Source organism: Pezoporus flaviventris, unplaced genomic scaffold (genome assembly GCF_033815535.1).
Source record: "Pezoporus flaviventris isolate CSIRO_AGI_PZ_B2104156 unplaced genomic scaffold, CSIRO_AGI_Pfla_v1 ptg000002l, whole genome shotgun sequence".
Taxonomy (NCBI): Eukaryota; Metazoa; Chordata; class Aves; order Psittaciformes; family Psittacidae; genus Pezoporus; species Pezoporus flaviventris.
Window position 1 is genome coordinate 90,406,819 of NW_026892550.1, and position 16,258 is coordinate 90,423,076.

Below are 16,258 nucleotides of genomic sequence, written 5' to 3' on the forward strand. Positions count from 1 at the left end.
GAAATAGGTGCTGTTTGAGGGGTTCTGCACTTCTTAGCTGCTGAAACAGAGACCGCAGACATGGGAATCATCAGGAGCCCTGCAGCTGTCATCTCCTTCAGAGAAAGGAGCTAGTTGTTCTGTGAAATTGTAGACAGTTCGCCTTTCAGTAGACCACATTGAATTTATGATTCATCTTTGAACTTTAGCTCTGCGGGCAATGTTAGACATTTAAACTTTTTCTTTACCAGACTGGTAGTTTTTACAAAGAGACATGGAGTTCAGCACATTAAACCAATCTGTAATAAGTAACATCCTAATGTATTGTTACCTACTCAGTTACATCTCCATTATCAGAACAGTGTTGCTTTCCCTTCTAAGAATAGCACTGAAGACATGAAACTTGCCTGAAAGTGATCTCTCCAGATTAAGGTTTTGTAGACAATGCTTCAGCCTATGTTTACTCCTTAAGCCTGAAGTGAGTCAAATATATCCACAACAGAGCATGGCATGGAGAACAGACAAGTTGTTTGTGAACAGCTGAACTAATGGATTTTGTTTCCTGCCATCTCTGATGTTCTCTAAATCCATAGCCTTACCTAAATCTTGTATAATATCTCCATGTTTCCGTGCAGTATGTTCAGTTATTTCCAGGTCCTAGTCGCTACATCAAGATCTTGATTCTTTCAGTTTTCTGACACATCTGCTGCACCTTCTTTCTACATTACTTTTGGATTCCTTTACATCTCTCTATCTATTTACCTATTTTTCTCACTTCCCCCCACATGCCAACAGTTGGACAAGAAGCAGCACAAGCGGTTGCTGGTTCAGAGCAATTAAAGTGTTGCCTAGTTGTCTCACACTCATGGCTGTCCAGTCAGGCAGTGCCAAATGGCTCAGCTAAAGCCTGAGCTTTCTTCCCTGTCTTCTCAGTTTTAACTAAGCTCTCCCTACTATCCAGTCAGTGTTTTCTATTAAACCTCTAGGACATGGACTGGATCCCAGGCGTTTGGTAATGTTGGATTAGTGAAATAAAAAATGGTCTGGGAGGTGGAGAGATTAAAAGAGACAGTAATATCTCATAGACTGCTTCCTGAGGAAACCAGGCTAATAGCAACATAAATAAGAAGAGGAAAGAACGCAGTCACTGGGTAAATATACACCTTTTTAAAAGCAGCTGCTTAAAGTACAGACAAACCAAAGAAGACTAATATGGTTATTAATGTGATATATTCTTAGATGAAACAGGCAGCTGTAGCTTTAATATGATAGCTAAGATTTCAGTGCTTTACTCACCCAATTAATATGTGAAAATTACAGACAGTTTTGTTGATACCAGCATTTGCCAATCTGCTATGCTACCTAGTCTGTCATTACACAACTTTTTTTTCTGCCTGCAAAAGACAGGATCAAGCACTCTTTTTTTACCCATATACTTTAACTAAGCAGTGACTTGGAAGGGCCCTGTGTTTGCTGGAAACAGCTCAGCATCAGCAAGCGAAGACTCCAGTGTTAAACTTCTGCTCTTACTGAGGCAGTGAAGCATATTGTACTCAATGGGATCATGATTTCATCCAAAAGTGAAGCGGAATAAGTAAAAACATTCCTTGCAACCAGTGAGAAGACAGGGAAGTACCGTGAGGAGGGGTAGGTATGTCACCGAGTTGTTAACGATAAAATGTTGTATATAAGAGAAAGCTTTCTCACAGTGAACATGATTAGTCTGTGGGTTACTCTTCAGGCAGAAGGAATGAAAGCCCTCTTGCTGAGGTCACTTACAAGAGTTGGTAACCCTGTGCTGCAAATGCCCTGGGCTTTGCTCTGGGACCCTGTGGTCTTGGGATCATTCACTGGAACTTCTGCCACTGCCTGCCACAGGGAAGGCTGAGAAGGTGTATGTTTTTTTTTTAATGGACAACATGCTAACATAAAATGCCAGTGATAATTCATACATTGAGCTAGGAATTATGGTGGATGAAGGCTCCAAGTCATTATTCTCACTATGTCTAGTTGCAAAAGCCAAATCGGTCTGAACTGGATCCTTCACTGAATCAAAGAAAAAGCAGGAATGTTCTGGGCATTTCCAAGCCCCTCAGTAGTTAATTGTGTATGGATGGATATCGTAAGGCTTATCAGTTCTCTCCTAGCTCTAGCATGTAACCCAGCTGCTCAGGTGGGTTGGCAGGTCTTTGAGCTTCCTTTTCACTTTTATTTCCAACACAGATTTTTGTTCATGTTTGTTTTGCAACCCAGTATGAACCTTATTTTCTTAAGCCCCTTGGAGATGTAATCTTCCTCCTCTACACAGGTTTCCCCTATACTCCACTTCCTCAGTTCACTGCTTTAAATTTACTGTGTAGTTCTAAGTCACTTCCCAGACACTGCCACATCTCTCACAGAGAACACTTAGCTTCTCATGATGCAACCTCTTCTGCATCCCCAGGAAGTGTTCTTCCCAGAACTCTCATATGCCCCCTGGAGGTTAAATACTTTCTTCTTTTGTTTTGCCTTAATTGTGGCGCTTTCCTGCCATGCCTTTTGACAAAAAATAATAAATTGAGATCTGAAAAGGAAAACGAAGGAGGCTGACACTTTGCAGGCTGCTTCTACCCCAGCCTGAGGTCCATTTACACCCTTCTGGCAGCACAAGGAGGTCTAACAGGGATGCATGCTCCCACAAATTTTAGAGCCTCTTTGTTGCTCCCTGACTGGCTTTGCCGTAAAGTACAAATTAGACTCCAATAAATTTATTTCACTAAATAAAGAAGGGTAAAGTCCACGATCGATTTCTGATATTGGCTAGGAGGAGATCTTTTACATTTTTGACCAATATTTTCACCCTGTTTCCAAAAAAAATGGGCTGAGACACAGTTATACCAGCAGAAAGTGTTTTCTTTCCAACAGTTTTCTTTGCTCCAGGAAGGTACAAGCTGTACCAGCCAGAGTCCTCTTTTATCACTATGCACTGTCTCTATGCCCACAAGTTTTGCCAGCAGGACTGCTCCTCCAAGCATGATTAGCATAAATAAGATTTACAGCTTCATGCTATCATACTTTATGTATTTAATGTTTAAAAAGGACAGACGTAGCCTTACTGAAACCTTTCTGATAATGATATTGCAATGTGATTGTGTTCTGGTTTGTCTTTGTATTGAAAGGCACGCCTCTGGAAATTGCCTGCTCTGCATAAGGAGATACTTCTCTGGAAGGTGTGGGGATTGCTCCTTTGCTTTCCGTTTGCTTCTAAGTAGCCTCAATAATAGTGGTACAGCAAAACCAAACTTACTCTTAGTGCTGTCTTCTCATAGACTAAAGCAGCACTTGCTTTATATGAACAACTACTACACATAGGATCTTTTTCCTGTTAGAATTTTTTTTTTCTAGTCACTACAGAAAAGAACTGGGGGAAAAATTCAATCTAAAGCTGAGGATGTGGTTCCTGTTATTGCATGGAAGGACTGGATCAGTCTGTCAGTGTTATCCAAGCAGTCCGTGCTGCTTCTTCATCCCTTTTTAACAGCTGAGGCTCCTGATGGAAGGACAGTTAACACCAACATGACTTTTCTTCCAGATCCAGAATCTTCTAAGCTCCTCTGAGGAGTTCATAACCCAAATGCCACAGAAGCAAGCAGTCATGCTGGTGTGAGGAGTGAGGGTTCCACAGTGTAGTTGGAAAGGTCCTTTCACCCTTGGCTTTGCTTCACTGATCTCTTATATTATTGCTGACTTTTCTCCATGGGCTTGGGGAGTAAGAAAACCAGCTGGGACACCTCAGTTTCTTTGGAGTGATTTTTTCCTTTCCCAAAAGTTTGCTCTTTAGCAAAGAGATTTTTACTGGCATCTGGCTTCTAGTTAGGTCTTCAGCATGAAGTAGAGCGGCCTCTGGGCTGCTTTACCACATGCCTTGTCAACACATCCCAGAGGCTGTTCTTACAGCACAGGGTCTGCCAGAGTGCAGGGATCCTGGCACTCAGCCTTTTCCCACAGATACGCTGGGTGATGGCAGTAAGCATGCTGGCACCAGTACAGAGCAGGGGGAGTTGTGCAGTGTTTTAGATCTGCTTGGCTTCAGCAAGTCAGCACTGAAAGTGGCTGAAGCTCAGCTAAGCATCTGAGTCAGAGCATTTGATGCTTGCATCTTTTGTTGGGATGCAGTAATCTGTTTGATCATGCCTTAGGCTGAGTTCCATCTGGCCAGATGAGATGCTGAAGGACGATATTGTTGTATGTAGATGAATCTGAGGAGAGGTCTCACAAGCTTCACTAAAGGGTCCAGTTCAGTTGGAGCTCCTCACAGAGTCTAACCTCCACAGCAGGCAGAATTGGGCACAGGCATTAGGGAGAGTGCCAAAGGCTCTCCTCAGTTGAATCAGTTATAGAAACAAGTTCTTACCCTATAGCCAGACCATGTCCTGTTCCACAAAATTATAAAAGCAAGTGAATAGGCATGGGAAGGTTATTGAATCTAAACAGAAAACAGATCTGGAGTCAAGAATACTGGATCTGTACACTACAGTCTTCTCTCCTGTGCCATGCAAGTAAACGAGCAAGGATTAGAGAGGGTATAGACACAGTCATACCTCTTCTTTTCTCTGCACAGTTTGGTGGATTTGGGGGACAGAAATGCTATTTTTATAGAATCATAGAATGGTTCGAGTTGAAAGGCACCTTAAAGATCATCTAGTTCCAACCCTCCTGCCATGGGCAGGGACATCATTTTGCAACAGACTAATTTGATTATGCTCTCTCTTATTAGTAGATGCTTCTTGGGCATAGCTTTCTTGACCTTTTTCTCAAGGTAATGTGGTGTAAGGCCAGCCCCAAGCCATCTTTGAGCCCACAGGTACTTGTTAAAGCAGATGTTAATAGTAACAGACTGTCTCAGGGCATGATTTTCTATGGGGAAACCTCAAAATGATTCGGCTGGAGTAGTATCAGGCCAAAGATGAATGAGCCTAAAAATTCTACTTATCATTTAAGCACACTTATTATAAGTTATGGATATCAGCATTGTTTATGTTTCACAGTAGTGAATAAGGAAAGCATACTGTGTGGGAGTATAGTTATATTTGTCATTACTGGTTTCTTTCCAGCTGCCATGGCAAAGAAGTTTAAGACAAACAAAACGCAACAGAGCTTGTTCTTCTGTGCCTGACTCTGTAGAATAAATGCATGACCTCTAGATAGGGGTCTTGAAATCTGAGTTGAGATAAATAGAGCCAGACCCTCACAGGAATAATGGTTATCAGAGGAAAGACAATTTATTCCCCTATATTTAGAATCTCTCTAGAACCTCCCCGAACTACAGAGTGTAGAGCCTGAAATCTGTTTCTCATTCTGGCAGAGTTGTGGCTGCTCCATCCCTGGCAGTGTTCAAGGCCAGGTTGGATGGGGCTTGGAGCAGTCTGTCTAGTGGAAGGTGTTCCTGCCTGTGGCAGGGGAGTTGGAACTGGATGACCTTTCATGTCCATTCCAACCCAAACCATTCTGTGAATGATTCTATGAAGACGTAATATGCTTTATAGCATGGTTTTGGTTTAGTTGTTTTTTTTTTTTCTCCTAATTTGTTTTGGTATCTCATGTCATAGGAGATACAACAATTGGGAAACAAATTTCACAGTTTGATAGTAAACGCAATGAGGAGTGTTAGGATGAAGGCAAAATAGACAATAGATTCTTCATTTTAAAGTTGCAGCTGGCCCTGGTTGTGCTGGAGATGTGAGGAGAGATGCAGTAGTAGAAGTTACAGCTGGCAGTAATCAGGATAAAGGAATGCACCTTTGCAGCTATTTGTGGGTAACGGAACAACTCCTGCAGTTAGCCATGTCTAAGGTTAATAGATTGTGCAGATTACAATACAGACCTTTACAGAGCAAGTGCATTTTTCTAGGTGTTGCTCATGAAGCTTTCTGTGTTTTGCATGAATGCTCAAGTAACTTGTTTATTTTTGTTGCATTATTTTAAGAACAACCAATAATACAAGCAACCAGATATTTAATTCAAGTTTATTCAGACACTTCCACTAGATTTAAAAAGCAAAAAGGGATAAAAATCCTGTTAGCTCCAAGATTTGTGCAATATGTGTTGAATGTTGTACTCCCAATGTTGTAATCTCAATATGAGAGAATATGAGAAGACTTTTCTTTCCTGTGTTCACTTTGGCTGCCCCATATATTCAGAAAGGAAAGGCCTGTCAGGAAGAAAAAGGTCCCCTTATGCTCCACCTGCATAGGCGTTCCTAATACCAGGTATAAGGAATGTCTGCAAAAGTGTTATGCTGATGCGGGTCTACTAGACCCCTGAAAACATATAAACTATATATATGTTTTATCATGTAACGACTTGTATTTGGCTCTTATGTATACAGTAGGTAATCACCAAAAAAATCTATGGAGTTGCAGATGGGCAGTTCTTAATTATTTTTTTAATCAAAAAAGTTATGAGATCTTCTATAGGCAGAAGGCAGGATCAGATCTTGAGCAGGGCTCAGAAGAAAGAGAGGGAAAACATGACTAAAGTTTAGTAACTGAGAACGAAATTAAAGGGGCATTGGTTTCTGAGGCTAATATAGAAGGGACACAAGTTATTTGCACATGAAACTCCTGGTCTACATCTGTCTCAAAACCAAAAAGCCAAGTAGCATAAAATAATGCCTAACAGTCAAAACTGCCACATATTTTAGGTGGAATTTTACTTGGGAAAAAAGTAAAACCTGTACCCTTTTACTTCGCATATCTCATAGAGCAGCTTGATTTGTGGTTACTTTGGAGAAGTATGAGATGAAACTTCAGTCCCATTGAAGGACAATGGTAAAAAGCCTGTCCACTCCAAAATCCCCTTGGTACCACCCATGAGATCTTTTTACCACTGCTTCTGTTGAGAAGCCAGCACGGCTGTGAGAACAGGGACTGGGCTCCATTCAGAAAGCAGCTCAAACTGCATGGTCTGGTCCTGATTCGTTTGATTGTGGAAGCCCACTGCAGTGATGGATGGAAAATGATCCAACTTGGTTTTTAGACTGAAACCTGAATTTTCCTGTCTGACAGTTAGGAGCAACCTTCCTTCCCCACCCAGCTGTAAAATTAACTCATTTCATCTGCAGATCATTAAAAGTTAATAAATTGGAACACAATGATGATGTATTTTATAGGGTGACTTCTCAGGCTGAAGGTACGACTCTAAAGATCAGCATTTTGGGCCCTCTGCTTTTGCGATTGATTTCAGCACACAGTGAACTCCACATTGTCCAGCCTTGATCTGGCTGCATCTCTCCTTTTGGGGAAACCTCACTCCCTTTGGCAATATCCTTGCACAGGGATTTGCATAAAAGTAGCTGAAGATAAACTTTCATATGAACAGCTAGTTCATTTAGTACTTCATTTGTTTTATTCCAAACACAAATACCCATGCTCACGTGTATGAGCACCCATGCATGAGTATGCCATGTTATACATACTATACATATGCAGCATTAAGTCAAAAGTCCTGACTTGTTTTTTTTCCAAAGGTTTGCTACATTATTGTCTGTCTTCTTTAAATTACTGGTATAGAATATTTGAAGTGATGAATACTTTCCAGCTGCATTTTGGAAGCTGTTTTTCATTGTTTAAATTGGGCTGGGTTTAAAAAAAGAAACAAACAAAGACAAGAAAAAAGGATCATCTGATCAACTGCTCCATTATTCTTCTCTTTTTCCTGATCACCTCTGCCCTGGTATGTAGAAATTGGCTGATTTATTTAAATCCCAGGAACTCCCATGGCTTATGGTTCATAAAGTAGCATTTACAGTATGCATTGCAACACTTCATCACTACTAGAAAGACTTGAAAGTAATATGGGCTTATGTTGTTACAAAAGAAAAAATAAGGTAAAAGTATCTCTAATATTAAGATTTACTTTTGATTCTACTGCTGTAAAATCAAATTTTGGAGAGGAATGGTATTTTCTGAATGACAGCTACCACCAAAAAAGGAGGAAATATTTATTTTTTTAAATCCCCTAGCCCCAAACTCTCATCCTCAGAAAGAAGTTCTTCAACACTGCCTTTTTTCCCACAGCCCTGTGGAGCCCCCAACCCTGTCTGCAGAAAATGAAAGGGAGAGGGGTGGGATTAATGTGTAATTAAAGGGAATTTGGAAGGCTGAGATGTTGCGGAATGTTAGATCAGTAGCTGGAACAGCATGTGGTGTTCTTTAGGCAGGCTTCATTGAATCCATACAAAAAAAGAAAGAAGGGCTGCTTGCCTGTCTGCTCATTTATCAAACAGCTAGGCTGAACTTTCACAGCTCCACAAAAGTGTTTTACTGTTTGCTGAAGTTTTGCTCAGAAATTAAAGCTGAACAACCTAGCGGCTCTGAGTCTAGGCTGTGTTTCTGACATCAGCCACGTTGTGCAAAGCTCTTGGAAACCAACACAGGTCAGTTTTTACACGACATAAAGACAGGCTGATTGTACATTTGCTGAAAAAATAAATAAAAAATACAGAAGAAATGGTCAAATATGTGACATTGTAATGTCTTTATTTATGTAGCACCTTTTGATCCAAATACGTGTTCCAGAGCTTTCAGTCATCAATCAGGATTAAATATTTATCACAGTGGCAAAATGGCTAATGGAGAAAAAAATCCATATTATTTAATCAATTTTAATTGACGTTTTCTTCCAGATGAACGGTTACATTTCTTCTTGCATGCCTGTTTTCCTTTAATATTAGTTGATGTTTGCCCCAAAGAGTAAACATGTAGCGATTTATTTGATGAAAATACAGTTAAAACGGATTATAAATTTAAAGAGGAAGAAATCCCTTTTGGAGGTGAATCTTCAAGGCTTACTGAAATCTTTCTTGCATGACTGTTCTGCCAGAAGAGCTTTCCTCCTACTGCAGATCACACTGAGAATCGGGTTCAATCCTATGAGGTGCTGAGCCCCGCAGAGCTTTTTCATCAGCACTAGTCTGCTTGTCAGAGGCTCTGATTAGTGAAGGCACAATCTGCATTCATTAATCCATTTCCTTAAACGTGTCTGCCACTAAAGAAGTTTTGTTTTACAGTAGCAATGTTCTTTTAATCTCTGCTGACAGACTAGAGTCCAGATTCTTGATGATACCCTGCTGTTTCTGAGATGCACTTGTTTTCCACAGAGGATAAATTGATTACAAGTTCTCTTTGCAAACGCAACAGTGAGTCTTCCCTGGTAGAAGTTTTGCCCCTGTCAAGTACCAAAATCTTTTCAGTGAATCATCTTTTAGGAAAAGGAGTGTTTAATGGCAGGATTGTGAAGGTCTTTAGAGAACTGTAGCCTCCAATACTCTCAAAAGGAGATTTTCCTCTATTTGTAGCAAACCCAAGTTTGCTGATCCTCCAAACTGACATAAATAAATAGTAAGCAAATTCTAAGCATAATCCTTCTTAGTTTAGAGGCAGAACTAACCTTAGATTTTTTAGGAAATTTATTCTACTCCAGTAATTCTTGAATTTTTTCTATGTAATGTAATTGTAGTTAATGGAATTATACTGAATTCTAAAGTCTTTCTCCTCTTTAAGTTATGGAAAAAAATAACAGCTTTATTTCTGATTTCTCCTGTCACGTATTTCGCTGACATTGCAGTACAGTTTTTCTGCTGTTCTGCTTTAGCAGTCTATATTAGCTACTATTTAGTGTGCTTTTCATTTTTTCTAATACAATTTCTATTTATTTGCAGATAATAAGGCAACAGTTTCCACAGCTAACAACAAGAAGACTTGGAACCAGAGGCCAATCAAAGTAAGCAGTGTATGGTATTATTATCATCTCACGCAGGGCCCCATCTGGCTCTGGCTTTACTGAATAGAACGGTATCAGATGAGGGAATAATTTGTCCACTTGGGGACTTAAACACCAACTTTGATGGAGGTTCCATTATAGTCTTTACATTGTCTTATTGATTCGGTGGTGATCCTGCAAAGGTAGTCCAGTGGAGGCCTTTTACTGATTTCATCAGTGTTATTTTCCATAGTGTTGCTACAAAGTCTTTCATCTCAACTCACTTTACACAGTGTAAAGGACAATCACACCCAGGGGTAATGGAGCTACTGCTGGAGGCTCGGAAATCACAGCTGGTTAACATCATGCTTCAGTTTAGAGGACAGGTGGCAGAATGTTATCTGGAATTTGGGTAGTAACATACATTGGCCTAAGACGAAATTGTTTCCAAACCTGGATTTAACCACCATTTTTCCTGTGTAAATGAAATCCAATGTATCTTTTAAGTGATCAAGGAATTAATTTATTTCTTTACCCAAAAGATGGTACAGTTCATCCTAATACCAGAATGAAAAATTGATTCAGAAAGAAGAATGCACTTCCTGGGGTATTTGACTTTTTCCAGTTGTTGACAATATATGATTCTACCAATTTATAAAGAGGATACAGTGGTGGTTTTATACGTCCTTTTCTGCTTGTGGACTCCATTAAATTTTTCCAGTGGAGCTGGATCTTTGGAGCTTTGAATCTTTTTATGGCAAACATAAAGCCTCCTAAAAGAATAAGCTAGGAGTCTGCTTTTATTGTTTAGCTTTCAAAGAATCCTACAGGGTTTTCTAAGGGTAGCCCCTATAGATCTAAAGTGGAAAACTACACAGGAGAAATGAAAACCTGGGGCAGAGTGTTTGCAAAATTCTGCTGGCAAAGTTTCTCTTTCAAAACAAAGCCTATAAACACAGTATTGCTAAATGCTGAGAAACAAATATGTAATGAGAATTGAACATACATGCTAAAGATAGGATGACCCACTCTTTAAAGGAAAAAAAGAAAAGAAATTAAGATGCTAAAAGAAATGCCATTAAAGTTAACTAACAAGTGGTCCATGCCAAGCAGTATCTCTTTGATGCGACTAAATGTCTTCTCTCCTACCTTGAGCTTCTCCTAGATTATATAAATCAGCTTTCTCAGTCTAGACTAGCCATATTTAAGCAGCTAACTGAAGACTTAAAATCTCTTCCCAAATGCAAATTCAGAGCTACCATAACATGACTCATAATAAAGGTACCAGAAATCTCTTAGGTGCAATTTCTGGGCTAGACCAACAACATGTGAGGAAAGCATGGCAGGTCCAGACTCAGAGAATCAGGATTTAGCACTGAATATAAGTTCTGTGGAGGTTCATAAAAATGGAGAGAAAGTATGCATAAGTTGCTTTATGGAAGCATTTGTATGAGAGTAACCATTGTTAGCCATCAAATCACTTTGGCATTGGCTACAACTTTGGTACTTGTCCTCCCCTTTAATTAAAGGAATGAGCACTGCTGTATTTCCAAACTGGAGCTCCTCCTACAGGTCCAGTTTGTCTGGAGTCTCCCAGAGGGGCAAGATGCTCTTGATTTGCTGACTGAAGATGTCTTATGTCTTCAAGAATTACGTCTCTTTACTCTCAATGAGATTAAAAAATCAATGAGACTTATTATTTCTTGCATAGTTCCCCCCTAAACTTCATATCTATCAGAGAGGCTTTCAGGTCACATACTCCTCCCATGCCACCTTTGCAATGGTTCTGCTCCCTATGTAGCAAATAAGAGGTTTCTGTAAAGCATGCTGGTTGTGCTGTACAAGATGCTTGACCCCTGAGAGTCCCTGGTTACTCCTGTGAGGGAGATCACAGTGACTCAAATCTTGCAGCCTCATAAGTTATGAAATTAAGTTCTTCTGCTCCAAAAGAGGATGTCTGCATCTTCATCAACGGTTAACACCCCAAGGATTATAAATAGCATACAGAGGAGTCATTCTCATTGGATCCAATGAAAAGGATATATTGTACAAGAAGTATAAACACACACAGAGCATGCGCACATTGTACTTCTTTACAATAAATACACTTCTTGCTAGATGCAGCACAGATGTAACAGATCTCTGGTTTTGTTTTCGGGAATATCTAACTGTATTGCAACTAAGAGTTACGTAAAGACATTACTTTAAGAGTGAACGCTTCAGTCCCTTTATCACCAGCTGTGGTGACCAATTGCTGCCAGTATGATTTTCATTCCAGTTCCCTGCTACTGCCAAAGAAAATTTGGCCATAGAAGTGGTTAAGATTATCTGACTTCACACTGTTCTGCCTTCAGCCTTTTTATAGCACTGCTGCTTTGTAACATTACAAAGTTCAGAGCTACAATGGTGCTATACTCTTGGTCATCAGTTCTGAGGCTTTCTTTTTTTGCAGCTGGGTTTATTGCTGCAAGCATGCAGCTGTTCTCTATTGCACTGAGCTTAAAAACAGTTCCACCGCAGGTGAGCCGTGAGAAGGCAGCTAAACATGAAAGCCAATTTCTTTCTGTAGTTTAGTTTGAAACTCTTCAACTATGTACACAAGAGGTTAGTTAAACTGATGGAAACTACATGTCGTGAAGGGGAATTTTCTTTCTTTCTTTCAAGGAATGCTGCAGATACTGGATCCATGAGAGTAAAAACCATTCTACTATTCACCACAAAAACGATTGTATTGTCTGCTCATTATTCTTCTACAGGTCAAACTTTCAGGCCCTGTTTACTGAATTTAGTTTTTTTTCTGATATAAATACAGAGAAGGGCTTGGAAAAGAATCTTTGTAAACTGTACCAGTGAGTTTTTGCCATTTGGGATGGTAGAATTACTGAAGGAGGAGGGTATCTGGAAAACCTTTGGAGTTACTTTGGCTATTGCTGTCTGTATGATTTTCAAGCTTCCTGGAAACCTTGGATTATTTAACACTGTGTTCAAGATAGCTTTTATTTTCAATGGACAATAAAGATCATCCTCAATGGGCATGGCAAGGGAGCCACATCCTAGAAGTTTGCTTCAACCCCCAGGCCTCCTCTCAGTCCATCTGTTCTGGTAGACAAGATTAGGGCTTCCATCTCTTTGCCACCACTTTCTGCTGGAGATTATCACATGCACTGATCTGTGGGTGGATAACCCTGAGTGAAAAAAAGGAAAAGAGTCACCTGAGTTAGTTTAAACTACTGTCTCTTAGATGGCACTCCCTCACTGATTTAATTGGTGACATTTGTAAAATAAGTTGATTTTGCCCAAATCAAACTCAAGTCCATTCAGGTGAAAGTGAACAGATCTGCTGGGAGTGTTCTGAAATCACTAACTGTCTGGGGAGTATAACAAACATCTGGAGACGGCAACTTCTCCTGCCACCATAGTGGGATCCAGAAGACACTCTCTCACCGTGGTGTGATAGGCTTCTGATAGGCCATAAAGGGAAAACTGGAAGTTCATTGAAAATTCCCTCTAGGAAAGCCAGGTGAATCAAAAGTATGTGAGCAATACAATCTTGTCACGCATTTTGTAATCATTAAAAATCGTTGCTTTGATGCAAGAGTTAGACTGGATAATCAGTGCTTCTATTAACACCTATAATAAAGTTAAGTTGTAGAACAGATTGTGCTATAAGGATATCAATCCATTCTTATAGCACAGCCACACTCTGTAATCCCCGCTATGGTCTGCACAGAGTTACAGTGCTGTGTAGTATCCGTTGCTGATCTAAACCCAGTGCTGATGCTAAGTTAAGAAGCAGATAATTTGAACTGTACATTTCCTACCATTCATTGCTTTCCAACATAAGCCTTTTTTTCCTCTTTCTCTTTTCATTAAAGTGTTTTCAATTTTTGAAACATTTCTGATCAGCTCATTTGCAATAAAGACTCGGGCTTCTCAGGGATCAAACCAGCCCTCAACAGTCTGAGAATCAGGGAGCTGAAATAACAACAGAAGGGCCAGTCCAGAGGGTCTGTACCTCTGCTTATTGCTAAACTAAAGGAGCAGCTGCACGGCAGAGCTCTGCCAACAAGTAGCTTTAGGATGCTTTTTTTTTTAATAATAAGAAAAAAGAAAAAGCAAGTCCATTATTTTCCTGCCCTGCAACAGAGTCAGCTTTATTAACTCTGAAGAGAGCTACTTTTACCAGAAGGAAAGATAATTGGAAGCCCAATATATTACCTCAATGTTCTGCTACTGAATCAATGCTTATTAATAATGTATAAACTATTAAACAATCTGTTTTGCTGTAGAAATCACCGGCATTATCAGTTTCTCTTTCCCCATTTTTTATTATTTACTTTTCAAGCAATCTGTTCCATAAAATATGCTTCTCTATGTATCAGGTACCACTATTATGGGATTGCAGTGAAAGAAAACTCACAGTATTATGATGTGATGTATTCTAAAAAAGGAGCAGCCTGGGTCAACGAAACAGGAAAAAAAGAAGTAACCAAACAGACAGTGGCGTATTCACCACGATCCAAACTGGGAACATTACTGCCAGAGTTTCCAAATGTCAAAGATCTAAATCTGCCAGCCAGTCTGCCAGAGGAGAAGGTAACAGTTTGGAAATCTTTTCTCAGCTTGTCTTGTGGTTTTTTTCCCCTGCTCTGGATGAAAGATTTATCTAAAACATAAAGACTTTAAATCAGAGTAAGTTTAATAATGCTTTGAGTTTATTTATGGGGGACTTAATTACTTTATATAATAGGAAGAAATGTCTTCCCTTAAAACAGGCAGCTGACACTATAGCTGTACAATATGTCTAAAGCTCATGCACACTTATTATTAAAGTTACATTGCATATAGCAAGTGAGGTTTGAGGGGAACTGTTTTTAAATATATTATAGCTCTTTAATCTGTGAACACATTTGACAAACTGAAAATCAGTTCTGATGCTTCCATGAGCAGAGAGGGACCGAGTGCATTTCTTATCCCTGTAGACTAGAAATTAAGAGAATCCTATCTGCATATATGAGAAAAGTGCTCTGGCTGCTCTTGGCTGAGCTTGCTAGTTTTCTGATGCTATTCACATGTGTAGTATCAATGTAAAGTGGACAAAAGAATAGGGTTTTATAGTTCTTTATGTCCTAATTAGGGCCACATTCTCGTCTTTGATCTCACTGAGGCTTTTTGCTCCTCTTATATTTGAAGAATCCCCATTGACATAGAAAAATCCATGAATTCAAAGGGAGAATTTACTTTTAAGAAGAAAACTCATCTTAAAGCTAATCTAACTAATCTAACTAGACTCTAACTGATTTCATTTTTTTTTTGCAATTGTGCATAGGTAAGATAAAACTTGGGTTTTTGTTCTTTATATTCTGATATTTTTAAAAGCAGATTTCTTAAAGTAGAATGATCTTTTGTGTGTTTCCTTCTCATTCTTTTACAGGTTTCTACCTTTATTATGATGTATAGAACTCACTGTCAAAGAATACTAGACACTGTAATAAGAGCAAACTTTGATGAGGTATGGTTAGAAACTACAGTTGTAGTTTAATGATATGTAAGGTATTAACGGATCTGAGAGCTTATTTTGAACGTGGTATTACAAACTTATGGTTTTGTGGTGAAAGATCCTTTTCATGAGTAATGAACAATGGCTACACTTGAGTATGTAAAGTGACCAATAATGTTAAATCTCATAACACTGTGCAAGTTAGAGGAATGAAAGCAACGGGAATGTTTTTGTTTCTTCATTCTCCAGCCGGAGAGGCTGGTAGCAATATCCCCTTATAAGATGCTGGACAATCCAGTTCTTACAACTCAAGAAGTATGTCCATGACACTTTTCTAAGCTTTGAGTTGGGGCTGAGCTCTGTTTGAAGGAATCCTTCTGAGTGTTCAACACAAACCCAGGGCAGGTGCTCCGCTGGTCTGTTAACAGTGGTGCAGGGTGGTGGGGTGCCTACAAAATCCCAGATATCCCAGAAAACTGTACTGAAGTCTCTGATTGCTCAGCTCTATGTAAGTGCAGCTGGGAAGACACACACAGCAGTTGGCACCATCCGTCAGCTCATCCAGCCATTCATACCATCCAGCAGCTCAGCAGTTCATACCATCCATTAGAAATGGATAAGGTTTGTACCTGCTATGTATTTAACTGACTTTGAGGGTTTTCTGGCAGTGCATGCAATTAGAGCTGAAAAATAAAATATCACTGGAATGCAAGCAGGTTTAGATTACATGTGGAGAAGGCCTCTAGTTCAGGAAAAGAAATCTGGAGAGATGCTGAGGGCCTGATTCAAATATGACATCCAGGTCCTGGAAAAAAATCCAACAAAACAAAGGAAATGGGTCTTTTGATTCTGCCTCCTGAACAATGGCAAGAAATCCCCTGCTTTTCTTCCTTTCAATGTTTAATTCTCATACTCTTTTGCTTTAAAGCTGAGGGTATTTTAAGTCATTGTACCCAGTCTAGATGTTTCCATGTGAGAAATACGTGACGCATGTTTAGGAAATGTTGCTGGATGAGTGTCAGAATACTTTCTTAAGAG

At 39.6% G+C, this 16,258-nt stretch overlaps 1 protein-coding gene across 2 annotated transcripts in view; it reads left to right on the forward strand.

The window, feature by feature from the left end:
- RFX4 (regulatory factor X4) overlaps window positions 1-16,258 on the forward strand; it is a 93,265-nt gene that overhangs the window by 34,877 nt on the left and 42,130 nt on the right. For both annotated transcript variants that reach the window (XM_061445045.1, XM_061445044.1), the window contains exons 5-7: window positions 9,680-9,741; window positions 14,103-14,316; window positions 15,155-15,232. In XM_061445045.1, the coding sequence (XP_061301029.1) occupies window positions 9,680-9,741; window positions 14,103-14,316; window positions 15,155-15,232 (354 nt within the window). The remainder of the gene's footprint in view (window positions 1-9,679; window positions 9,742-14,102; window positions 14,317-15,154; window positions 15,233-16,258) is intronic.